Genomic DNA, 27,836 nt, shown 5'->3' with positions numbered 1-27,836 from the left:
TGACTGGGATCAAATAGTGGAATGGGGCAATTTCTAAAGATGTCCCATTGCACTCTTGTGGACTGGCTGTTATCAAGAACTAACAAAAATACTTTGGATGCATGTAAATTAAATTTCTGAATAAATGGTCATTTGTTTTGTTCATAACACTAGTCTTTAGTTTGGTAGTTTTAATACCTCCAGTTTTCTTTTGAAGGCTAAGTTGGAAAATGAAATGTACCATTGTAGTGAGTCTGGCAATTTACACTACCCTTCAATTCGGAACAAGGCAACTTAAAACTAATCCAGAGAAAGATGCGTTTGGAGGCTGTTAGCCTTTGCAGGGACAGGATATCTACAGTCCTGATTTATATTCCTGAGCTTGTTGCTATTTTGTGAACCTGAGCTTAGCAAAGACTGAGTTGAAAATGAGATCAAACCTCCTGGGACTCCAGTGCAAGGTTGTTGATTACACCTGTAACTACTGTGAGAATTATCACCAAGTACTATCAATGCTTGTGTGAAAAGACAAAAGGAAAATCAGGCTGTAAATTCAACTGACCTTCCCCAACGCTGTTAAAAGCTGGAAGTCGATGTTATCTCTGTGTCTCAGAATTTTAAGGATGCCATCCAGATAGACTTGGTCTTTGCTAAAACAACCTAAATAAGATAAACCAGATTATACGTTTACTAAATCATTTCTCTATTATCAAGAATAATTTTCATCAAGCTGGAGGTGGGGAGAAAGAAGGAAACAGGAGTCAGGGTGGGGAGGAAGGCAGGGAGGAAAAAGGGGGGAAGGAAAGAAGGCAGGAGAGAAACAGGAGGGAAGAGAGGGTGAGTGGGGGAGGAGAAAAAGGAAACAGGAGTTGAGGGGAATGAAAAGGGTGAAGAATGAGGGGAAGCAAGGAATAAGAGAATTTTCAGACAGACAGAAGTTTCGCAATAAATGGATAGCGCATTTCATTATCTTGATGTCCCAAAGCGCTTTACAGCCAAGTACTTTAAGTGTAGTCACTGTTGTAATGTAGGAAACGTAGCAGCCAATTTGTGTACAAAAGTGAAGTTCACAGAGACGGAGAGACAGTCTTTATACTCAACTAAACGGAGTTCAGACACAGAACAGGGGCAGAAAGAAGCACAGACTCACAATGGAGAGGTAAATAAGTCATAGTCACGGTGATAAACACAGAACTACAGATGCACAGAGATAAAGAAAAACAGATAGAGAGATAAAACATATGCAGGGTTAGAAAGAAGAAATAAATAACTTGCATTTATAATGTCCTCAGGACATGGTAAAAGCTTTCACAGTTAATTAATTATTTTTGAAGTGTTATGTAGGCAAATGAGGCAGTCAATTTTCACACAGCAAGGTTCCACTAACATCAGTGATATAAAAGACCTGTTAATCTATTTTGGTGGTGTTGATTGAGGGATAAATGTTGCTCAGGAAAACAGAGAACTCCCTTGCTCTTTAAATAGTGCCAGCATCACATTTCATCCAAAACTTGGCACCTCTGCCAGCGCAGCACTAAAATGTCAGAGTATGTGCTGAGGTCCTCAAATGGGACTTGAACAGATATCCCACTAAGCCAAAGAGCAGTGCTACAAACTGAGCCTAATTCAACACTTGGAACCACAAATACAAACAAGAATGGAGATTATTTTTTTTACACACAGACACACACACTGATTTTGTATAAACTTGTCATGTGAGTGGGGCCACCCATAACAGGAGAATAAAATAATCTTGCTCCCACAAAATTAGATGTGATCACCATTTCCAAAGCTATCTTGTGATATGTGTCAGCCGTGGCTCAGTGGGTAGCCCTCTCGCCTGAGTCAGAAGGTTGTGGGTTCAAGTCCCACTCCAGAAACTTGAGCACATGATCCAGGCTGACACTTCAGTGCAGTACTGAGGGAGTGCTGCATTAAACAGAGGCCCCATCTGCCCTCAGGTGAATGTAAAGATCCTATGGCACTATTTTGAAGCTATAGTCCAGCAATTTTATTTTAAATTCACAAGCTTTCGGAGGCTTCCTCCTTCCTCAGGTAAATGTTCAGGAGCTCCTCGAAGCCTACTGAACATTTACCTGAGGAAGGAGGAAGCCTCCGAAAGCTTGTGAATTTAAAATAAAATTGCTGGACTATAACTTGGTGTTATAAAATTGTTTACAATTGTCAACCCCAGTCCATCACCGGCATCTCCACATCATGACTATTTTGAAGAGCAGTGGAGTTCTCCCTGTGTCCTGGCCAATATTTATCCCTCAACCAACATCACCAAAAACAGATTATCTGGTCATAAGAACATAAGAAACAGGAGCAGGAGTAGGCCAATCGGCCCCTCGAGCCTGCTCTGCCATTCAATAAGATCATGGCTGATCTGATCCTAACCTCAAATCTAAATTCATGTCCAATTTCCTCTCATTATTATCTCATTGTTGTTTGTGGGAGCTTGCTATGCCACCATGTTTCCTACATTACAACAATGACTACACTTCAAAAGCACTCCATTGGCTGTAAAGTGCTTTCAGACATCCTGGGGTTGTGAAAGATTCTTTTTCAATGCAAGTCCTTTTTTTTTCGATCAATGTCTCATGATTTTCATCCTTTCACTTACTTCCCTTCCCTCAGCTGTAAGACTAGTTTGATCAGCTGGAAGTATTCACAACCAGCTAAACTGATCAGTTTATTAAAAGCAAACTGTTCTCGTCATACAGCTGAGCAAGTGAATTCTTGCTCGTAGAATGTGTTTGTAATCTAAACCATCTCTGATGGCATTCAAACAATGTGAGCCATAGAACTGCAGACCTTGCCTCATTTATATAACGCGTATACCAGCGTCACTCTCAAAACAGTAAACTCTCATAGTACAGCACAAAAACATCCACATTTGAATTTCTTACCATCTGCACTTACATTTAATGCACCTTAAGGTGTTCATTTACACTGCAAAACTCAACCGTAAGTCATTGTGTATGAAAGTTGCAGTGTCTACAGGCTTCAGAAGTGATAAGCCTCATCTGGTTTTAAAGCCCTTTTTACATCTGATTTACATCTAATGCCAGTGGGCAAAAAAAAAAATTTTGGGCCTCAGTCAACAGACACGCCTGCTGAGGTCCCACTGTGATTTCATTTATTCTCTTTTTAAACATTGTGAGAAGTTTCAGTTTTGCATTTTGTTGTAATATGGTAGTACAAGTGACCCTGGTTAGAACAACATTGTAAAATCATCTAAATAAGAAAAATCAGTTTAAAAATGTAGAGGATGTTGGAGGAGATATATTGATGCAGAAGGAACGAAAGAACTGAAAATGACTAATGCCCTCACATTTGGCAGAAAGAACATTGGTCTTCCCACAGTGACTTAATGAACTTGTCCAGTGAAGTAGCTGTCCCTAGACTCTGCTGAGTTAGTTGATTTTAGCTAGGGCAGTGCCAGTGGCAGGGGTATATAAACTGTCCTCAGTGCTCTTAGGGTTAGGGAGGGGAAAAATCTGCTGGAGTTCCTGCCTGGATTTGGGATGTGTGTGGGGACCAGGGAAGATGGGGCTGGGCTGAAAAGTTAACTGATTTTGATTTTTCCCCCCTCTCCTCTTCTGAAGGCATTGATCTTTTGCTGGGGTCAAGTTCCATATGCACTGACAGCCAGCCTCCTGGCATTTCGTTCAATCGGCCATGCGCCAAACTTGGCAATAAGCATTGGCCCGCTATTCAACCTCCTGTAGGTTCAGGGTTAAGCCTTACATTCCCCGTGATGTTCACATGTGCACAGCAAAGGTCACTGGACAGCACAGGAGCAGGAACCATGGTCAAGGGTCACCAAGAGCAATTGTGTCACTATTACTGCCCCTGGCTGAGATCAACTGACTTCAGCACAAACCAGGGATCGAACTTGGGACCCTCCTGCTCTGGTTCAGCTACTCACTGGATAAACTTTGCTGTTTCACTGTAGAAGATAATACTCCATTATTTAGGATGCATTTAAGGCAAAGCTAAATATGTACATGAGGGAGAAAGGAATAGAAGGCTATGCTGATAAGGTGGGAGAAGGCTTGTATGGAGCACAAACACCTGCCGATTTCTGCGCTGTAATTTCTATGTTATTATCTGTATTAGATGATAAAGACAAGGAAGACTGCAACCCAGTCACATGATCACAATTATCCAATGCTGCAGATACAATGTTACTCCATGGGTATGTTCACTGAGGGAGAAAGGAATAGAAGGATATGCTGATAGGGTGAGATGAAGTTGGACGAGAGGAGGCTCATGTGGAGCATAAACACCAGCCAGTTTCTGTACTGTAATTTCTATGTAATTATCTGTATTAGATAATAATCATCATTGGATTGTCTATTAAAGTCTGTTTTATTAGAACAAGTTTTTACCTGGCTGGGATGTGTCAATCTGACCACGTTTGGCTCGCACACAGTAATCCCACCGAGTGTTTGGGTTTTCCACAAATTTCCCAATGTCCAGGAAGAGCTCCCTGAAGGACATGTAGCTGGCCTGATAGACCGTGTAGTAGAGTAGTGCTGCTCGCCAGAGGAAGGGGTCCTTGCGGAACAGCACGCTGTGGATACTGGCCAGTCCCTCTTCGGTGGGATTGATTGGTTTAAGCCCGTGTTTTTTACGACCATTCCAGTTACACCAGGGCTGTAGATTGTTGTTTAAACCTCTAAGGTAGTGGGTACCTGCATGAGGAATTCAATATTAGTTTCATAAGGCTTACTATAATGAAAATACTCACCAGAAAGATATATTTTATGCATCCTCAGACCTATTGTGCCAGTACTGGAGACACACAGCTAGTCTGTTTGCTTTCATTCAAATGTCATAGCAGTTAGGTTTAATTTAATCAGAAAAACTAGAACCTGTGTGTTTATTTTTCCCATTGTTGGATCTTATTTAATCACCCTGCTTTTAAGGCACGGTTTGCCTGGACTTCCACTTACTGCTGTCAGTGGGATCAGACCTCTGCCAATGCCCCTTTTGATTAGACACTGGGGGGCCATGAAACCTGACCCATCAGTCTCATCCAATTGTCCTACCCCTGCAGAAGGATCTTTTGCAGGGCAGTTATGAGGGCCTCACAATTGGCCTTAAAAAAAAATGCATTCATATAGTAGGACCGTATCACATCAGAAATGTCCCAAAGCGCTTCACATATAAGCAATTACTTGCAGTGACTATGTAGGCAAATACACCAGCTATTTGTCTGCAGCAAAATCCCACAAACAGCATTGAGATGAATGACCAGCTACTCTATTTTTGGTGGGTTTGCTTGAAGACACCAGTATCACCTGCTTTTCTGCAAATAATGTCCAATATATATTACAATCTACTTTCTAAATATATTAATGTAAATACAAACCACAGCAGTTAAGAGGAGAGGAATGTATTATTTAAGGATTTTGTTTTAGCATTGGAAACTTACTGGTTATTGCTGTAACCACTACGATGTTGAATAAATATAAATTTTCAAGTTAGAACAAAAGCTCTGGTTAGCACCTCAAGGGTTATTTGTTGGCCTACTGATTTTAGCACTGGCTCCCCTATTTTGAGTCTCACTATGAAATGTCAATGCGGATTCTCACACCTATCTCGTGTCTCAGCATCCCCTCTAGCCAGTGCTCTCGAGCGGTCGAAACGTTGATAGTCAGAGTCGGACGTCCATTCACTATCGTCATGGAGGCACGGGAAAGGAGATCATCCGTTAAGTGGACTACAATCTGCAAAGTTAAACAATGAAATGTACTTGGAAGTCTTGTAGAACATTAATGGCCTGCAGAAAATAGTGATATTAAAGATACATGGAAATCCTTCACCTAAATGTAATGGAATATTTCTAGAACTTACAGATGAAAAGTGCCCATGAACTCTTGGACTTTGTCTTTTGAGTTTCAACTAGATTCCCTTGAATATGGAATTGAGCTATACACACCTAGGAGGTCCCAGGATCAATGCCTGACATGTGATCAAATAGCTAATCTTAGCAGCTGGTGCATCAATTGGTCTCAGCACCCCTGGATTAGGAAGGTGAAAAGAAAAAATCAGGAAGGGTTCCTGCTCCCGATCAGGCGGAGATTCCATCCAGATACAAGACCCAACACAACCTGCCCAGTTCTTTTCTCCACAACACTATTTTCACATTTTTCAGACTTTAAACAGAATAAACAAAACCATTCACACAAATTAGCATTGCACAACTATATCTAAAAAATATTAGACTCTGGTCTTTCTACTTTGACTTACATCACCCAGGCAGTCCTCCCTCTCCATGTACTTCTTCACGTAGAACCAGATGCGGCTCTTGGTGAGCAGGCTGCCCCCTGTCGCTTGTTCAAACTTCTCGTAGCTGCCGTATTTCTGGAGCGCCATTTTCATTATCTTAATTGCCTACCAGAGAAAGATGATTGAAGTTCATTATTTGTCAAAGTGGAACAGGATATGCAAGAAACTGGTTTTCATCTTCTGAAGATATAAATCAGTATCCCTATTATTAGCCTGGTGACTGAAACATGAGCAAATGTAAGAGCATGTAATGGAATTACAGACTTTTTTTTATATAAACTGTTTTCCGATACATGCCAACCTAGGAAACCAGCAAAAGTTGACCGAAAGTGTCAAAAAAGCGAACTGCTCAAAACATCCTATAATGTAGCACTCAAAATAGATGAGGACTAAGAGTTAGACTGAAAGTGCAACGGGACATAGGCTTGTCACAGCTTAAGCTGCAGGAAAACTCTATATTCCCTCAATTTGAGGTGGAAAAAATACTGGACAACATCAGAAGTTTGAGGCAGGGGCAACTTTTAGAGTTACTGAAAGGGGGTATGAGTGCTGAAAGAAAGAACTTGCATTTCTATAGCCCCTTTCAAGTCTTCAGGATGTCCCAAAATGCTTCACAGCCAATGAATTACTTTTGATGTGTAGTCACTGTTGTAATGTAGGAAATGCAGCAGCCAATTTGTTCACAGCAAGCTCCCACAAACAGCAATGAGATAAGTTAATCAATTTTGGTGATGTTGATTGTGGGACAGCCTGAGATCATGAAAGGCATTATATAAATGAAAGTTCTTTATTTCTAAAAAAAAATTAGCTTTTTCTGCATTTTACACAGTTCAAACCATTGAATTATAATTCTGAGTTAACAATGCTGTTTTAATTAAGATTTTTTTTTTGCATCACTGAGTGGGACTAATGTATGGCCTGGGACCAGTGGAAAATGTCTATGATGTTGATCTTCAGTCAGTCAGCCCGAGACCATGGAAAAGTACTTGGGTCTTAACCAAAAAAAAACTGAAAATGCACCATGGGGGGTAGAGCAAAAACAAATTATAATGTAAATAATGGAGAATGAGAGATTTTGAGGAGGGAATACCATCTTAAGCAACTTTTGTAAAGTGGTAGGCAAACCATTATAAACATTACATCAGTGAGGCCTGTATCGTTTAGTATCAGTAACATACCAAATACTTTTACTTCACGTCAGTCACATTGGCTGACTGGGACGGATCTTGCTGGAAAAAGAACATCGTGTTAACGACACTCACCCGTTATTAATGTGCAAATCGGGCAGCAAGTTCAGGGGATTGTGAGATACGCCGTGAGTTGTGAATCTCCAGAACTTGCTGGCCAATTTACGTCGCTCCGCCATTTGCTTCGCACAAATGGCATCTCGCCCTTAGCCTCCCTGTTACTTTGAAGAACTTGTTGGATTCGCACATTAATTGCCCATTAAACTAGCCGCAGAAAGTCTGTTAAGACTTCAATCGACATTCATTTTGCACCCAGCAGCAGCATTTAATGTTTAAAAAAAAAAGCAGGATTTCACCCAATTAGATCAGAAAAGTATTGATGCCACTTTACACAGCTTTACCAACCTGTGCTGTGTGAGCTGCACACTATTTATAGGTCTACCTGTTATTTTTTTTTAAATGTTATTTAATCCTGCCATGCAGGTAATAAATAAGATTAAAAGCATTAACTGCACTTGAAACTGTAGTGAACATTCATTTATATCAGCACTAATTTCATACCAGTTGAGGTTAAGCACCATACATCGTATACATTTGACAGTCAACAATTTTCTTCCTCCATGACTTTCATAATGCAAATTCCTAACCTCATTTTAGCATAGATGTACTGCTGTAATCTGAGCTAATGAACTCTGTGTCCAGTATGTATCTGGTCACAACCCATTGATCATATTCACTGCCACAAATAGCTAAATACGACAGGGTACTGATGACTGCAGAATTTTACACATAATTTAATTCCCTGCTTAAACGCAGCACTGTTTAAGAACAGAGTAGGAAACGCCCTGGTGCAATAAATGTACATAGTGACTGACATAGCTCGGCTCAGTTGGTAGTACTCAGAAGATCGTAGATTCACTCTCCTCCAGGGAGATTTCAGCACGTGATCTAGGCTGATATTTCAAATGTAGGGGTATTCCCAATAGGAATCCCATCGTGGCCTCTGCAGGATAGTTAAGTTTTGGCAGTAACCCAATAGAAAATTCCAAGTAGTAGTCAGCAACAAAATAAGGGTCCAACATGATTGCTGAAGAGACATTTGGCAGCAGCTTTAATGTCCCTCTAAACATACTTCTGCCTTTGCCATAGTGTCACACAGTCATTAGGCCTTCATTAAAATACATTTGCATAGAAGTGGATGGACGATCCTGGCATCTGCCTGCACTCCTGGTGGAATATTCAATTCACACAAAAATGGGCAGAGACGCAGCAAAGCGAGTTCCTGGCCCATTCACCGCCTGTGCCCACCCCAGATCCATCCAAAATCAGACAGGTGGAGTGGGAAGATAGGCCCTAATATGTAGGACATAGTTCAACTTTAAAGCAGAAGGAGCATGCTTTGAATGGGGGGTGGGGTGGGGTGGGGTGGGGGCGGGGTGGGGTGGGGGCAGAGTGGCGGTTGGGAGGTGAAGGGTTGGTCTTTCTTTTCAAGCTAGCCATTAAGGGGTTGGCCTAATGAGCATCCTCCTACTTCAGTGTGAAAATCAATTAAAGTTCTTCTAGGTACACTCAGCTATCAGACACAATTCCATCAACTTTCAAAGGCAGGAAATAATTTTGGGAGTTCCAACTGACATTATCCTAGTCTCAGCACCAAACCACAGCAACAACTTGCATTGATATAGCACCTTTAGTGTAAAGGAATGCTCCAAAGTGCTTCAGAAACAGACATAAGGAAAACAGACAAGAAGCCAAGAAGGGGCAAGTTAGGAGGTATGACCGAAAGCTTGGTCAAAGTGATGGGTCTTGAGGTTTTTAAACGTGCAGGAAGAGGAAGAGGCAGAGTAATTTAGGGAGTTAGAGAATGGGAGGCTGCTAAGGTCGGCCATCAATGGTGGGGTGAGGGTGGAGGGGGTCAAAAGGCTGAAGGCAGAGGAATGGAGGAGAAGATATAGGGCTGAAGGAGATTACAGAGACAGTGTGAGGCAAAACAATGGAATTTATAAACAATAGGGGATTTGGTATTTATGCATTGGGGGACCAGTGAGCCAATGTAGGTCAGCTCGGAGGGGGTGATGGGTGAGCAGAACAAGATGTGTGCAGTAGAGTAAACCCTTTCCAATGACAGATTTTCTGGATACCATGCTGGTCTCCGTTTCACTATGCTGTGAACCCTAAGCAAGTAGGACCATTGCACACAGATTGGTGTCAGATGCGAGAAACGTTTCTATCTGGGTGATAACTTCTTATTATCTACCAAAGTCAGGGGATAGTAGTGTAATGGCTACGATACTGGACTAGCAAACTAGTGGTCATTAGTTCCAATCCCAACATGCCAAAAAATCTGGACTGGCACCAGAAAAACAAAATGACCATGAAAGTTGTTGGATGGTTATAATGTCCTTTAGGGGAAGGGAGCCTGCCAGTCCTATCTGGTTTGACTTACATGTGACTCCAGTCCCACATTATGGGCCGGATTTTGCTGTAAAAATAACGGTGAGACGAACAGCGCACATATGCAGTTAAATGCGGAAATTGGACAGTTGCTGACTGAGACACGTTGTCCCTCCGTAAGCTGCACAAGAACGGCATCTCACCAGCTGGTTCACCATTCAAATGAACTGAACATCATGAAGTTCCTGCACTGATGTCCCAGATATCGACTAAACTTGCCAGAAAAAGTTAGGGTTCGTCCATTCCAGTGTAAGTACCCTTTTAACGGCGTGGTAAGTCTTAATTACTGCCAAACAACCTCTCTGCCACTGAAAATTAACTTTAACAAGTGTGGAGTCTCATTCCTTCAGGTTTTAATTATTGTTAGACATTCTTTAAAAAAATTATTTTTCTTTGTCTCTTTTTTTCTCTCTCTCTTAATCCAATCTTTCTTTCCCTCTCTTTATTTCACTTACTGTAGCTGATTTGACATTGAATTCAACTGGTTCAGTCTCTGCGCTACTCATAATGATTCTTCAGTCTGATTGGTTAAGGGGATACACAGTTGCTTGCCCTGTTCACACAAGTCTCAGATGCCCTGTAGAGGGCGCCATGCTGAATGGCTCTCAAATTTACAGGAACTTACCGTGCAAAACCCCATAGAAAGTCTATCAGCAAGTGCAAGTCTATCATTTTGTTCGCTGCTCACAGCAAAATTCAGCCCAATGTAGTTGAACCCTAAACCACTCAGTTGTCAAGGTAACCACAGCTTTTTTATTAAGCAATTAATGCACCCCTGCTGGCGCTGCCCATATCCAAGAACAAATTTTAAGAGTCTGCGGTCAAGTCTCCTTCAAGAAGAGGAGGTTTGGAGGATCAAATCTACATAACCACTGACAAGCTATCAGGATGCTATTTCTGTAGTGAGTATTGTGAGGGGCATTAAATAGTATTTATCCTTTTCAGGGAACTAGCCATAGAAGTTGAGAGACTTTTTGATCTTAAAGAAACAGGAAAAAGTCAAGTTTCTGTTCTTCAGTGTAGCAAAACAAGCGTACTACTGGTTGGCTCCACCTCTGGAAGTTCAAGTCTGCCATCTCAGGAGTGCACTGGGCCCTTGCTCAGGAACTATCTCTCAATGTTGTTTTTGCCTATTGGTGTTGGTTCTCCTGAGCTAGTGTGCAATCACTCTTTGTAGAAATTGACAGACTTGGTGCACTTTGCAACAGTGGAAATGGTGATGGGCAACTAAAGCAGTCTCAGGTCTATTCTGACACTTGGAGATGTGTGTCCTAGCAGCCACTGGGGCTTTATCCAAGATTATCAGAAGCAAGAGTTGAACAACCACAGGATTGACATCACACATAGAACAGATTTCCCTTCTAGCTGTACAGATGAATAGGTAAGAAATAGTTTTAATAATTAGTGTGGAAAAAAAACTACAAGGAAAATCTCCAATGTCAAATATTTAGAGCCACAGTCTTTGTGAAAGTGGTTAACAAACCTTCCCCTCCACTGTTCTTCAAATACTGCCAGCATGTCATCACAACATTCCCTCCCAAGGGATCAGGACAGTAACTCTTTTACTTATCGTCCCAAAGTTACTGTCTCTTTTATGTGAATGTTGAGGAAAATTAACATAAGCATTAGCTGACCCCTGTGGCGTTACTCACGGAAAGTCCAGGGTTTAGAGCACAGCGGTGATGTGCTCCACTCCTTTAAGGCCACAGGTTAGGTACTCACCATGGGGAAGTGGTCCAAATAGAGATATTCCCATCAATCAGCTCAGCAGCAATGATGGGGCTGAATAAATTCACTCCGCTGTTGTCGGCTCTGAACTAGCCAGGCCGCTTCAGTCACCTGTATCCCTTTCTGTGATTAGTCACTCTTGTCATTTGTCTACCCAGCTCTTCCTTGGACTTTTTCAGCTTCTTGTTCCATGTACCTCTGTATGCAAGTATACAGGCATATCCTGAGGACAATTGGATACAAATTGATCTTTTAACTGGAAGTTTCTCTAGATTGGCAACTGCTCAGCTTCTCTTTTGGAGAAGAGGCCAGGCTAACTCATTGTCAGAGAAAAAAAAAACAGTAGTCTTTCACTTTTTGTATTTTTGTTGGTTCTTCAGTTGTAATTTGCTGGCACTTTATACAAAGTGTGACTTCTGAAATGTATATTGACTGGGGAAAATAACACTGTTGACTATGTTGCTGAGGTACTGGAGTATTGTCTTGCTGATTTTCAACCTCCTGATTTCAATTAAAATTTCCTGCAGTTTTTCCACGGTAATGAGGCCGTTGAATATTACTAGAAATATCAACAGCACCATCTAGTGATGAATAGGAAAACACAAATACAGTAGCCTGGAACTTGCAGTCTCTCTGATCACAGCTAAATACACTTCAATATTCATTATCTACCAGATATGGAGCAAAGAAATTGCTAAATGAAAAAAGACCAAGATCCATCTAATTCACCTTCTACCATCCTGTGGAGATGCCGGTGATGGACTGGGGTTGACAATTGTAAACAATTTTACAACACCAAGTTATAGTCCAACGATTTTATTTTTAATCCCACAAGCTTTCGGGGGCTTTCCCCTTCCTCAGGCGGTGTGGAAAAGACCACACGGAAAACCCCCGAAAGCTTGTGGGATTAAAAATAAAATCGTTGGACTATAACTTGGTGTTGTAAAATTGTTTACAATTGTTCTACCATCCTGGTAGTCACATGCTAAGTGTTGTTGACTAATCATAGCAATCAATTAGTCTACAACAGACCCAGACATAACGTGAGGAAAACCCCAGTGATAGAGAGCTGTGGGAACCATCGGTCCAAAGTCACCTGTTCCTCCTGAGCATGTCACACTTACTCAAAATTACTCATATACTGCATCCCAAAATGTTATTTTCTGAAAGAAATGTATCTAATTTGCATTTAATGTTCCCCTGCCAATGAAAACTGCTGAATAATCAAGAGTCCCTGAGTTTTGGCCTTACATGCTTGGTGTAGCAATAAAGACCACTCATTTACCAAGAAAAAAGATGAAACACATATAAAAGCTGTGCAATGAGCCGATGCCTCGCTGAATGCTTGCCCTGCGACAATTCTGGTGCAGAAGTGGGATGACAGATAACAGGAGTTTGGATAATAGAGGTTTCACTGCAACTCCACCCAAAACCTGGATGGAGCACTACTCACCACTGCCAGTACTTTATAATCAGCTGTGCAGTGCTCCACTCAGAATGCCGGTTTTGGGTGGAGAGCAATGGGTGAAAACAAAAATAAATCCACCAACATTCATTTTATAGCACTAACATGCTGAGCAGCACATGGGATGGAGAAGGATGAGCAGCTGTTTAAATAGCGTAGTCGCTCCACGGTATGGTACACACCGAGGAATTGCTACCTTCTGATCAGTTGGTTGTAATGATCATTTAAGTTGCTGGTCAAATCGTTCACTATTAACAGGATTCCGCTATCACCAAAATAAGATATTCAAAAATCTTTACAAGAACAGATTGATGCGATAAGTTTCTATTTCGGCTGAACAGCAGTGCAGAATGATTAACACATCATACAGGGAGATGTAAACCAAATCAATGATCCCTAACAAAAGTATGTCTATCTATCTCCCCTCTCGCCATGACAGTAAAACCCTTCTAATGCCATGATTTTTACACCTGTAATGGTGTAAATTTGGCACAAAAATCACAACAGAAAGCAATTGGCTCATGCTCCATTTGCCCATTCCATCTCCATAGAGTCCAATCCAAACAGGTGGCCCGCTTGTGAAGCAGTAGATCTTCAGCTCCAGAACAGCAGCTGCAGCTGCCACGATACCTCAGGGCATAATGTACCTCAGTACAGTTGCTAAGATTCTAGATTTTGGTAAGGCTAATTTTAATGAGATGAGACAGAGACTGTCGACAGCAAACTGGTCAAAACTGTTATCGAGTGAAACTACAGATGAACAGTGGGATACGGCCCCCTATTTAATGCTTGTTATGTGTTTTGCTCTTTTGTGTAATGTAACAAAGATTTTGTTTAGCTGTGACAGCAGTTATTTCCATTATTTTCACAATTTTTGGAAAGGCGTGCCTGGAGAAAGAACGAAACGAAAGACGATCTAACTTAATGGTTTTAGAAAAGACGTGCTATATTGATAACTTTATCTGTTGTGTCTTGTGTTTCATTCTGATAATAACTCTAATTTTAATTCAGCAGTGAGATTAACTAACCTATTAAATTGTGAAAACCAGACTTTTATTGTGGCCAAGTAAAATTCTGGTCCTTAAAAAGTGTCTCAAATTCCGGACATGAGATTATCATGTATGAAAATTAATTTGTTTGAAGTTGTGTTGAGTATTGGTGAGTGTGAATTGATCTGATTGAAGGTGTGTTGAATATTGATGGGTGTGAATTGACGTGTAAGGAGTTAATGTTGTGTGACTGTAAATCAAAGAATGATATCTTGTTATCTAATACAGGGTGTCAATTTTGATAATTTTGGGATAATCATCTCGGTTGTACTAAGATGTGATAGCTGTTAGCAAAACTGACAGCACCCTTTTATTTTGTGATTGGCTGTGGTCAGAAAAAAAAGTGACCGAAAAACAGAAAAGATTAAATAAAGGATATCTCATATCTCCTTAACAGAATAAGCAGAACACCTAGAACACCAAGGAGAGTTGGTTGAGATCACACCATGAAAAGTATGTGAAAAAGGAAAATTAGAAAACTATAGTTGGGTTATGGCAAGGACAGCAAATTATAAAACTTAAGAAACAATTAGAAACAGAGGGTGACCTCAACAAAAAGTTGATGGAACAAAAATTAGAGGTGGAAAATACTACACAACTTTGGCTGCATCAGTAGATTACCTTCAAACCGAAGGTGCAAATAAAGCCAGAAAATTAGTAGCGTTTAATGCCGAACTACAATGATGGAAGGTCAGGATAAAATGGGATAACAAATTTGCCGATATCAACAGATTAGATAAAGTCGTACTTAAGACCGCCCACCCACACCCCCACCGAGTTGTTACGGTCAGGTGCATTAAAAGACTTAACTGGAGGACGAACGGCACAGCAAGCTGAATTAGCCACAGTGGCCTACGTCCTCCAGATAGATATAGGGGAATGAGCCCTAACCACTTTCTCCGCCAGCTATTTTACTTGTTTGTCACTGACTGATTATTTACCTATCTGGGAGAAACGAGGGTTCACCTCAGCAGATGGAAAGCCATTACCCACTGCTGACCTCTTACAAAAAAAACTTTGGAACTGTCCCGAAATCGAATAAACTTGGTAGCTATTGTAAAGGCACATTCTAAAAATATACCATGGGCAGCAGAAAATGGAAAAGCTGATTTATTGGCTACAGCTTTCCAGCAGAATGGCGAATGGTGGGCCCCGCACATTAGCGAGCGACCTTGGAAGGCTCCCATCCGAGTGGCTTATGAACAGTTAAATTTGACAGATTTGCAAAACAAGGATTGCTGGATCCAGCAGCTGTAGGCTGTCGAACAGGGCACAGGCCCGTGGCCTCAGGGATGTCCTAAAAATGGGAAGGACATCACCCTAGGCACTGATAAATTGGTACATTATCAGGACCGAATGATCATCCCCACAGAATTCAGAAAAGTGATTGTCCAATGGACGCATACGTCCAGCGGATATCAGAGGGGAGAGAGCTTGGTCCAATGACTGCTTAATTAAAAATCTTAAATAAATGCTAAATGCTTTAACAAACAATTGGAATTTAATCTGTACCATGCATAGATAATAAGGCCAGGCACAAGTACTCTTTCAAAAAAGAATGAATGAAGGGAAATGCTATCTCCCAACACGAAAGGTTTTTTAAAAAATTACATGTAAGCTACACTGAGAAGGCTGCGTGTGTCTGATGATATTTGGCTCCGTCGTTTTGTTTCTGCAAAGAAGTTAACCCCTTCCAAGGACACAGACATCTGTTTGTAATTCACCAAGCAACAACCTTTGCATTTATTTAAAATAATTGGTATAATTTAATTAGTCATAAAATTATGAATTGACAAATTAACCTCTTGGACTCTCAAGAAGAGCCACAATGGATTTTCTGTGTTTCTTTTTAAGCAGGGTACAATGCTTTTTGGGACCGCATGAGTGTTGATGGTGCAGGATTACCAATAGTTCTTTGACATAAAAATGGCTTCACAAAGTTACGGAGCAACCTTTGCGCAGGAAACGATCCAGTGGTGTTAAGAATTTAAGACCTTATCTGCAGACATCAGCAGATGTCAAATGTCACAGCATGGTGATGTTTTGGACTAAAACTTAAGACCTGGTTTTTGAAAATTCAAAATTACATAAGGAAGGAAAAGCAATCATCAGCCTTGATCCAAGCTGCTTTTCCTCTTTTGAAAAAGTTTTGCCAAAAGTAATTATAAGCACTTCTGTCTCTACCATAAAACCACCAAGACTGGGCATAATTTGTTTCTGAAATTGGAATTGATAAATTGATATGAGTTGCTGTTCAAGCACTCGAAGAGAAAATTTACCTATAGTTTAAGAGGATAATCAACTTATATTTTAAAATAAAAAGTCCAGTCTAAATGGTTCTTGTCCAATGTATCAAGGAAGAGAGTATTTTGTGGGGTGGGGGGGGAGGGGGTCGGGGGAAGAAATAAAATTGTACATTAAGAATGTCAATATGAATGTCAAGGCTCCAAATAGTGTTCTTCAATTGGCTGGTTATTCTCAACTCCAGCCAAGGTACAAGTGGGCACCACCACTACCATACACTTTAATATACAGTGCAAGTAGAATTGGTGCTGTGTTCATCAAGGTGAGGAATGTTAGTGCCGAAGAATGTCTTCCCAGTGTTAGCATCAAGCACGTCCAGGTCAGGTATAGCACAGCCATGCACAGAATAAAGTTCCGTCTATTCTGCCGCAGTATGCCTCAGCCCCAACCTTAAAAGAGCAGGCCCTATGCGACAATGTGATATTTCACTGTGGCCTCTTGTGAATGAGAATGACATAGTGATGGATTCGCGACAGTTTTGTGCTATAGGCCCATGCCCACTAGGAACTGGATTGAGATGGTCCAAACTTATTTCACATAGGTCCCTTACAGCGAGCCAACAAAGGAGACTTCTATCCCATCCTCCTGGCCTGGATCTGAACCCGGATCCCAGAGGTGATTGGCTAGCGTATCACCCACTGCACCACCCAGTTCCCCTGTGATGTTGCGTTCCATCGTGAATGCAGCAAAACAATCACTTGTCTAGTTGCTTTAGTATATGTACTGCGAGCCTGGTGAAAACACCACCTCCACAATATACAGTGAGTTTTGCTGTTAATGCTCGTTTATTGATAACTCTGACAATATTGTCTACATGGGGATTACTTGAAAAGACAATGAAGCGTCTCCTGTTGAAAATAATATTGCAAGACCAACTTGTCATTGAAATGCAGGAGTTTTCAGCATGATAATTAATGCTGGATGCACGAGAGTGTGTCACACAGGATATCTATATGTGCTTGGTGAGTGCTTTGCACTGCATCGCAAGGGTTGTATTTGGGCATCTTCGATCATATTAAGGCTCAGGTAATGTGAACATTCAGTAGCCAAATCTAAATACAAGCCTTTTGACACCTACAACCTACTTAGCTGCACAATACTGTAACTTACAAACGGGCTCAGTAATGAGGGGATAGGCATTTTTTGTCAATTAGAATATGTAATTAGAAACTAGGTTATATTGGATTAATCAGTAGAGTTATACTTTATACAAAACACCAAATGAAACATTGCTTTGTGCAGAAAAAAGCAAAGGTATGTTTTTCAACTGTTGCAATAAACATTTTAAAATCCCACTAATTGTAATTCTTTAGATGTTTTAACATGACAGCATGTTACCATAAACTAGGCTGTGATCTTGTACACAAATCTTTGAAGGTGGCAGATCAAGTTGAATAGGCTGTTAAAAAACATATGGGATCCTTGGCTTTATAATAGAGCCATAGAGTACAAAAGCAAGTTATGCTAAGCCTTATAACACTGATTAGGCCTCAGCTGAAGTACTGTGTTCAATTCTGGGCACCATACTTTAGGAAGGATGTCAAGGCCTTGAGAGGGTGCAGGAGATTTACTAGAATGGTATCAGGGATGAGGGACTTCAGTTATGTGAAGAGGCTGGAAAAACTGGGATTGTTCTCCTTAGAGCAGAGAAGGTTAAGGGGAGATTCAATACAGGTGTTCAAGATTAGGAAGGGTTTTACCAGAGGATACAGATTTAGGATAATTGGCAAAAGAACCAGAAGGAGATGATGAGAAAGCTTTTTACACAGCGAGTAGTTACGATCTGGAAAGGTGGTGGAAGCAGATTCAATAGAAACTTTCAAAAGGGAATTGGGCATATACTTAGTGGAATTAATTGGATAGCTCTTTCAAAGAGCTGGCACAGGCACGATGGGTTGAATGGCCTCCTTCGGTGCTGTATAATTCTATGAATTGTGGTTTTGTTTTCCACAAGCTAGTTATTGATTTCCTGCTGTGCATGGTAATTAAGTCAGTGGAACAAGCTGTCATTTCATACTCAGTATAACCCTCCAGTTGAAAGCAACAGCTCAAGAACATAAGAATATAAAAAACAGGAGCAGGCCATACGGCCCCTCGAGCCTGCTCCGCCATTCAATAAAATCATGGCTGATCTTCAACCTCAACTCCGCTTTCCCGCCCGATCCCCATAATCCAAAAATCTATCAATCTCAGTCTTGAATATACTCAATGACTGAGCCTCCACAGCCCTCTGGGGTAGAGAATTCCAAAGATTCGCCACTCTTTGAGTGAAGAAATTCCTCCTCACCTCAGTCCTAAATCGTCCACCCCTTATCCTGAGACTATGTCCCCTAGATCTAAACTCTCCCGCCAGGGGAAACAGCCTCTCAACGTCTACCCTGTCAAACCCTCTAAGAATTTATATGTTTCAATGAGATCACCTCTCATTCTTCTAAACTCGAGAGAATATAGGCCCATTCTTATCAATCTCTCCTCATAAGACAACCCTCTCATCCCAGAATGTTGACTCTTTTTTTTAAAAAAGAGGGATATTTAATCATTACAGTATCAATAGTTGGTATTGTTTAAATTTAGATAATTCACCAGTGTTTCACTCTGCAATAAAATCTGCATGCAGAATTTCTTTTTTAAAAAAAAACAAAGTATCTTACATTTTCAGCTGATCGTCTCTTTATCCTGAAATCTTTAGTCTTGCAACTAGAGAAAATGGATACCACTAAGGCCACACAAAAATAAGTGATATCTAATTTCCTCTTTAATAAAAAGTAATGTTTCCTTGCTTAGCTGGGACATGGAGAGGTAGAATTAATTATGGCCCTCTGGGCTGGATATTCAATTTCTATGTTGCTATTTAATTATTTACTATTATATTGCACCACTGCTATTAAGTTAGCACATGTCCTGCCGGATAACCTACTAATCCCATGGTATCCATTTCCCTTTTAATCGCTTCTAATTCAAAGCATTTCACTCTTCTTTACTGTCAAAAGTGCACAAATGTACCACAGTCCATCAATCAGTACTCTCCCTTTTGGCTAGTAAAAGCACAAGGCCTTCCAGCTGCATCTGTCAGTTTGCTTTTGATAAGCAATTACAAGGCCTTATTCACACATTTTTGCATTGAGGTTATGAATTTTTTTTTGTTAAAATTGAAGCTGCACGATAAAGTGGCAAGTCTTATCTTCCTTCACTAGGCACAATTTCAGGCTACCTTCATTACAAGCCTAAATACAGGCCAAAATGTCAAACACAAGCCTAAATACAGGCCATAATGTCAAATAGAAACCTAAATACAGGCCACAATGCCAATATCACTGGTGCCTCAGAATATTGAATAGTAAATATCCAGGTAACAAAATCACCAATTTCTATCACTCGTGACAATAAAATAGAAAAAAAAACCTGCATTCCAGTTATCACCATAGCTGTATTACTGAATGGCATCAAAAGCTTTGGATTTATTTAGAATTTTTTTTTTAAAAAGGTACGGTTAAAGGTCTATGTACTTTGTTTCCATAATGTTTTTGTACATGTAACTTTCTGTTGTACACAACATATTTTCAAAGCAATGTGTCAGGTCAGAAATGGTCACCCTAAAAGTCCAGAGCTAATCCTGGATTTCCCTCCACTTTTTTTTAAATGGGGGAAGGAGAACAAATACCTTAAATTTTATGCTGGTTTTCAACTTACTAAAGTTTGATGCCTTTAGGCCATCAGAAATATAATCTCCTAAGCAATATTAGACCAAACAGATATTCTGAAATATAATTACAATTAAAAATCGACGCAGGCTGCAGAAAATCTCCTTTGTTAACATGTACTTTTGTTAACATGTTATCATACTTGATGAAGCTGCTGGACTCCTCCAAATTATTGTCATTAGGCCTAATTGCTTTATCATATTCAGCAATTCCACCCCTTGGTGATCAACCGCTCCTCGCTCCAGAACGTACCTAACTTCCATTGTGCCGAATTAAGGAGGGTTTGATAAAATCTAATCCACGTCAGCAAAACGGACCTACCCAGGTGTAAACCTCTTCTCAACAAATTGCTCAAAATTAATTTCCATGCCAGATCAAATTATAATGGACATGCTGCTAACCGGTGAAACTGTCCCATATCATAGAATCATACAGCACAGAAGGCGGCCATTCGGCCCATTGTGTCTGTGCCAGCTCTTTGAAAGAGCTATCCAATTAGTCCCACTCCCCTGCTCTTTCCTCATAGCCCTACAAATATTTGATGTTCAAGTTTATATCCAATTCCCTTTTGAAAGTTACTATTGAATCTGCTGCCACCACCATTTCAGACAGTGCATTCCAGATCATAACAACTCACTGCATAAAAAAAAATTCTCCTCATCTCCCCTCTGGTTCTTTTGCTAATTACCTTAAATCTGTGAACTCTGGTTACCAACCCTCCAGCTAGTGGAAACAGTTTCTCCCTATCTACTCTATCAAAACCCTTCATAATTTTGAACACCTCTATCAAATCTCCTTGACATCCTTCCTGAAGTATGTAGCCATAGATAAAAAAAAAAATATTGCTTTGCTTCTAAGGAGTTACTTGCTTTTGGGGAAAGATGGAACCATGATATGGAAATCCATAGTAAAGATGTGCAAATTGTACATTTTCAGGCCACCTAGATTTACCTAGGAAGCCATTCGACACATCGCATGTGTACTGGCTCTCGGACAGCTATCCACTTAATCCTGTTACTTTCCCATATCCTTCTTACTTTTTCTTTTTCTAATATTTATCCATTTTACTTTTTAAAATTATTCGCCCAGAATTTGCTCCAAAAATAACGGAGAGCCCAACAGTGCTCACCATTGTTTAAGGGCAAATGGAAGAGCGACTTCTGGCAAGCACACATGTGCAAATCCAGAGATTGCTCTCCAAGATGCCCTGCTCATCCGAAACCTGCACGGGAAGGAAATCTAGCCGGCTGGAATGAATAGACCAGCGCGAAGTTGCTGCACTGTCCAGCTGGAAACGAACTAATCTACAGAGAAAAAGGTATGCTGGATTTTTTAGCTCTAAGCTAACTTTTATCGGCATGGTAAGTATTAATGACTGCCAAACAACCTCTTTGGCACGGAAAATGGACTGTTAAAAATGTGGAGTCTCATTCCTTCCAATTTTAATTGTTGTTGGACATTTAAAAAAAAATTCATTTTTTACTTTTTCTTTCTGTCTCTTATCTCTGTCTTTTAATTCAATATTTCATCCCCTCTCTTTATTTCGCTTTCGCTAACTGATTTTACATTGAATTAACTGTTGTAGCTTTCACTTCCTGGTTCTGTGTCTGCGTGGCTTGTCAAGGATGCTCCAATCTGATTGTTTGAAGGGATACAGAGATATCAGGTACGGTAGCATAGTGGTTATGTTACTGGACTAGTAATCCAGAGGCCTAGACTAGTAATCCCGAGTTCAAATCCCGCCACGTAACCTCATGGCCCGGCATATTCCTCACTCTACCATTACCAACAAGCCAGGGGATCAACCCTGGTTCAATGAGGAGTGTAGAAGAGCATGCCAGGAGCAGCACCAGGCGACCTAAAAATGAGGTGCCAAACTGGTGAAGCTACAACTCAGGACTACATGCATGCTAAACAGCGGAAGCAACATGCTATAGACAGTGCTAAGCGATTCCACAACCAACGGATCAGATCAAGCTCTGCAGTCCTGCCATATCCAGTCGGGAATGGTAGTGGACAATTAAACAACTAACGGGAGGAGGAGGCTCTGCAAACATCCCCATCCTCAATGATGGCGGAGTCCAGCACGTGAGTGCAAAAGACAAGGCTGAAGCGTTTGCAACCATCTTCAGCCGGAAATGCCGAGTGGATGATCCATCTCGACCTCCTCCCGATATCCCCACCATCACAGAAGCCAGTCTTCAGCCAATTCGATTCACTCCACGTGATATCAAGAAACAGCTGAGTGCACTGGATACAGCAAAGGCTATGGGCCCCCAACAACATCCCGGCTGTAGTGCTGAAGACTTATGCTCCAGAACTAGCTGCGCCTCTAGCCAAACCGTTCCAGTACAGCTACAACATTGGCATCTACCAGACAAAGTGGAAAATTGCCCAGGTATGTCCTGTCCACAAAAAGCAGGACAAATCCAATTTGGCCAATTACCGCCTCATCAGTCTACTCTCAATCATCAGCAAAGTAATGGAAGGTGTCGTCGACAGTGCTATCAAGCGGCACTTACTCACCAATAACCTGTTCACCGATGCTCAGTTTGGGTTCCGCCAGGACCACTCGGCTCCAGACCTCATTATAGCCCTGGTCCAAACATGGACAAAAGAGCTGAATTCCAGAGGTGAGGAGAGAGTGACTGCCCTTGACATCAAGGCAGCATTTGACAGAGTGGCACCAAGGAACCCCAGTAAAATTGAAGTCAATGGGAATCAGGGGGAAAACTCTCCAGTGGCTGGAGTCATACCTGACACAAAGGAAGATGGTAGTGGTTGTTGGAGGCCAATCATCTCAGCCCCAGGACATTGCTGCAGGAGTTCCTCAGGGCAGTGTCCTCGGCCTAACCATCTTCAACTGCTTCATCAATGACCTTCCCTCCATCATAAGGTCAGAAATGGGGATGTTCGCTGATGATTGCACAGTGTTCAGTTCCACTCGCAACCCCTCAGATAATGAAGCAGTCCGTGCCCGCATGCAACAAGACCGGGACAACATTCAGGCCTGGGCTGATGTCTGGCGCGAATGTTACTTGCCAGTTAAGTGCCAGGCAATGACCATCTCCAACAATAGAGAGTCTAACCACCTCCCCTTGACATTCAACGGCATTACCATCGCCGAATTCCCCACCATCAACATCCTGGGGGTCACCACTGACCAGAAACTTAACTGGACCAGCCATATAAATACTGTGGCTACAACAGCAGGTCAGAGGTTGGGTATTCTGTGGCGAGTGACTCACCTCCTGACTCCCCAAAGTCTTTCCACCATCTACAAGGCACAAGTCAGGAGTGGGATGGAATACTCTCCACTTGCCTGGATGAGTGCAGCTCCAACAACACTCAAGAAGCTCGACACCATCCAGGACAAAGCAGCCCGCTTGATTGGCACCCCAACCACCACCCTAAACATCCCCTCCCTTCACCACCGGCGCACTGGTGGCTGCAGTGTGTACCATCCACAGGATGCACTGCAACAACTCGCCAAGGCTTCTTCGACAGCACCTCCCAAACCCGCGACCTCTACCACCTAGAAGGACAAGGGCAGCAGGCACATGGGAACAACACCACCTGCACGTTCCCCTCCAAGTCACACACCATCCCGATTTGGAAATATTTCACCGTTCCTTCATCGTCGCTGGGTCAAAATCCTGGAACTCCCTACCTAACAGCGCTGTGGGAGAACCTTCACCACTCGGACTGCAGCGGTTCAAGGCGGCAGCTCACCACCACCTTCTCAAGGGCAATTAGGGATGGGCAATAAATGCTGGCCTCGCCAGCGACGCCCACATCCCATGAATGAATTTAAAAAAAAAGATCCTTTCCCCACTCACACAGCTCACACATGCCCGGGAGAAGACGCTGTACTTTTTGCAGCTCAGCATTAGAGGAAGTTCCCACACTAAAGTCCATGGATCGTTTGTGGGTAAGTTTAAATCTATTGAGCGGTGGGCACCATTCGCTTGCTGCTCAGAACAAATTCCGGGCTATTTGGTTTCTAACATTTTCTGGTAGGATATTCCATGTCCTAATAATTCTTTGCGGTTAAAAAAAAAATTTCCTGACTTTCCCCTTTATTTCTTTTGGCAGCAACACCAACAATTAGCTTTTATAAAGTGCTTTTAACATAGAAAAGCATCCCAAGGCAAGAGGGGAAAAAAAGGAAAGTGAGCTAAAGCAGGAGATATTAGGAGGGGTGACCAAAAGCTTAGTCAAAGAGGTGGGTTTTAAGGAGGGTCTTAAAGAAGGAGAGGGAGGTGGAGGGCTGGATGGGTTGAGGGAGGGAATTCCAGAGAGAGGGACCTAAGCAGCTGAAGCCATGGCTTCTAATGGTGAAGCAACGGGAGGGGGGCAATGCAGAAGAGGCCAGAATCAGAGGAATATGGAGTTTGAAGAGAGGGTTGTAGACTGAACCAAGTTCGGGAGCAGTGAGGCCATGGAGAAATTTAAACACAAGAATGAGAATTTTAAAATTTGAGGTGTTGGGGGACCAGGAGGAAGGACAGAGGTGATGGGCAAGTAGGATGGTGCAGGTTAGAACATAGGCATCAGTGTATTCGTTGAGCTGAGTTTTATGGAGGGTGGAGGATGGGAGGCCAGACAGGAGAGCATTGGAATAATCAGGTCTAGAGGTGACAAAGGCACAAGTGAGGGATGCAGCAGCAGATGGGCTGAGGTAGTGGTGGAGGTGGGTGATGTTAGAGATTGAAGTGATGATCTTAAATTTATGTCCTCTAATTACTGACTTCCCAACTATCCGAAATAGTTTTTCCCAATTTCCCAACTCATTAAAACCACTTGTAATTTTGAATACCTGTCAGATCTCCTTTGTTCCAATGAGAGATTAGCAAACCATAAAGCGTTCTGCTTGCTCAACAGTAGCCACCTTTACATTAACTTCACAGTTGACAAATATGCAAAGTGGTGCTTGCAGACTGAAAGCTATGGAGGGGTAGAATTAGCCATACTGCAGCATGCTGCAAAATATAATTGACGAGGGATTGATAACCGAATGGTTTTTCTGGCTTGTATTCCCTTGAGTATAGGAGATTGAAGGGTGATCTGATCGAGGTGTTTAAAATGTTATAAGGATTTGATAGTGTAGATAAGGAGAAACTATTTCCTCTGGTAGGGGAATTAAGAACAAGGGACATAATCTTAAAGTTAGAGCTAGGCCATTCAGGGGTGATGACAGGAAACACTTTTTCCACACAAGGGGTAATAGAAATTTGGAACTCTCTCCCTGAAAAGGCTGTGGGTGATGGGACAATTGGAGCTTTAAAGACAAATATATATATCCAGGAATATGGAGCAAAGGCGGCAAAATGGAGTTGAGATGTAGATCAGCCATGATCTAATTGACTGGCGGAACAGGCCCAAGGGGCTGAATGGCCCACCCCTGTTTCTAAAGTTACTATGTTTTAGACAGCTCAAAGTGTGGAAAAGCCAATCCCTTGTCCATTAAACATGTGCAGAGTTCCTTTATTAAAATCAATCATTGGTCAAATGGAAAGCTACAAGTCCACTCGAGAACTTAGAAAAGTCAGCTGATTTATCACTTTTGTTGAAACAATATTTTTAACATAGCTTTTGTGATTGGATTCACATGCTTTGGTATATCCAATAGATTTCATCAAAATAATCAAAAACCCAACACTTAATGTGCAGAGGTCATCTTATAGGTTTCACTAGTACAATGGAGTTTACATAATATGCTGATTTTATTCCAATATTGCCCCTTTCCTCTGCAAATTTACCAATCTCCTAACTCTCGCACAACACAACTAAGGGATAAGCAACTGTGTTCTTACACATTCACGCCACTCTCAGCATATGGCAGCCCTCGAAGAATCCTCTTGATGGATTTTATGGGGCGTGAACAGGACTGGTGTAGTATTTTCAGCTGCAAATCCCACGTATTAATGCAGATTTACACTGCGAGCTAAAGTCATTATCTCCTCCCATCAATCTGTTGCTAGTGTGCCTGCTCCATCACATTCAATTTAGCTCAAAAAACTCCTTTGGCTGCAGGAATGATCAGATTCTAAGATGACTGAGTCAGAGGAACAATTGTAGCACCTTAGGGGAGCGGTTTATATATAAAATAAGTCTCCTTTCGTACATCTGTCCTTTTTCTAAATGTTCATTGGTCCATGGTGATCATTTGACTGAAACATAGTTCAATCTGGATTTATCCATTTGTCTATGATTTCATTGGTCCATGCTAAGCATAGGACTTCTCTTCCGATCTGATTGCTGCCTGCAGCATTCCCAGGCTGTGCCAGGGATGGAAAGCCACATTACTGACTAGCTTGCTTTTTCACAGAAAATCCCTGGAAGACTTCAAGACCAACTATTCCCTGCTTTTTAAAATAATTTTTAATGTAATACTTGATTATTACAGTGTTACTTTTCTCATAAAACCGTGTCCTACACTTGGTTGAAGGTTACGTTATTGGCTGGGGCCTATGGCGTCTCTCTCTTTGATGCAACTTTATTTCTAATTACTAACGTCTCGATATAATCAAAGTTCAAGGAGATTAGCAACAACTTTGAAACGTTGACACTTTCATATTTGGAAATTACTGTTTCAGGCCCAATATGCTCATCTGCACTCTCCCTAACCTGTCTCTTGTACTCTCAGGCTGCTTGCCTTTGCTAAACGTACAATACCTGCACTCCTAAAAGTGGTCCGCCATCAACACTGGGGATATCTTCCCACAGTGCTCTAACTCCAGCGCGCTCTATCCAGCCTCCCTGACTTTTGGTCAGCTCATGGAATAGTCAGTGCTCTTCCTCAGTTGCTGGGTTTGAATTCAGTGGGTCCTAATGTCATTGGAAACATTTGTTCTCAGTGTTATTGTTTTGTTGGTGGTTTTGATAAAAAAAAGCCAGTTTTTGCACATTGATATAAAAGTCAGAGCCATTAATTAGAGCTTTAAAAGCTGAGCCACTGCTTAAGACACTAAAGAAAATATATAGCCAGTTAACCAATGCACATGCTTGTGACTTTCATTTAACAAAATCAGCCGTTATTTAATCTCAGACTTGGCTTGGTGAGTGCAACATGAGCACAGCTTAGTAGCCGGAGGCGGGGAAAGGGGGAGGGAGGGAGGAAGGAAAGGAAGGGAATAAGGGAGGGAGGAAGGAAAGGAAGGAGAGAGACAGAGAAACAATCAGAGAAAGAAGTAGAAAAGGTTGGGGCAGACAAACAAAAGGATCAGAAGTTGAATGTGAAGGGCAAGATCAATCTTTGCAGGGTGGGATCACAGAAAACGGGGGTGGGAAAGAAAGCATTGTACCTCTTAACTTCTACTGTAACCACTGATTAACATTTTTATTCATCATGCCGTGTAAACACGACATCTTCTATAGTTTAGAACTTGCCAATTAACAGGAAATATTAAGTCATTAATCGTATTCAAAATATGTTCTAAAATATCAGCTAATTAAACTGTTGATTAAAAGGGTGCTAGAGAAAAAGAAGACTTGCATTTATACAGAGCCACCCGTGACCTCAGGATATCCCAAAACACTTTACAACCAATGCAGTCACTGTTGCAATGTAGGAGAATCTTGAGGTTCAGATAATAGACATAAAGGGGGTGATTTTAGGAGGCAAATGCAGGTGCGCTGGGGGGGGGGGTCGGGGGGGGGCGGG

General features: G+C 41.6%; 1 protein-coding gene across 2 annotated transcripts in view; it reads right to left on the bottom strand.

Annotated features, from left to right (window-relative positions):
- matcap2 (microtubule associated tyrosine carboxypeptidase 2) overlaps positions 1-27,836 on the bottom strand; it is a 50,682-nt gene that overhangs the window by 5,932 nt on the left and 16,914 nt on the right. For both annotated transcript variants that reach the window (XM_068001354.1, XM_068001363.1), the window contains exons 3-6: positions 6,244-6,387; positions 5,588-5,720; positions 4,377-4,682; positions 542-639 (exon numbers count right to left, since the gene is read on the bottom strand). In XM_068001354.1, coding sequence (XP_067857455.1) covers positions 542-639; positions 4,377-4,682; positions 5,588-5,720; positions 6,244-6,387 — 681 coding nt within the window. The remainder of the gene's footprint in view (positions 1-541; positions 640-4,376; positions 4,683-5,587; positions 5,721-6,243; positions 6,388-27,836) is intronic.

This window comes from Heptranchias perlo, chromosome 2, assembly GCF_035084215.1.
Source record: "Heptranchias perlo isolate sHepPer1 chromosome 2, sHepPer1.hap1, whole genome shotgun sequence".
In the NCBI taxonomy this organism is placed as follows: domain Eukaryota; kingdom Metazoa; phylum Chordata; class Chondrichthyes; order Hexanchiformes; family Hexanchidae; genus Heptranchias; species Heptranchias perlo.
Note: the sequence above shows the minus strand (reverse complement) of the source record. Positions and strands in the feature narration are given on the sequence as shown.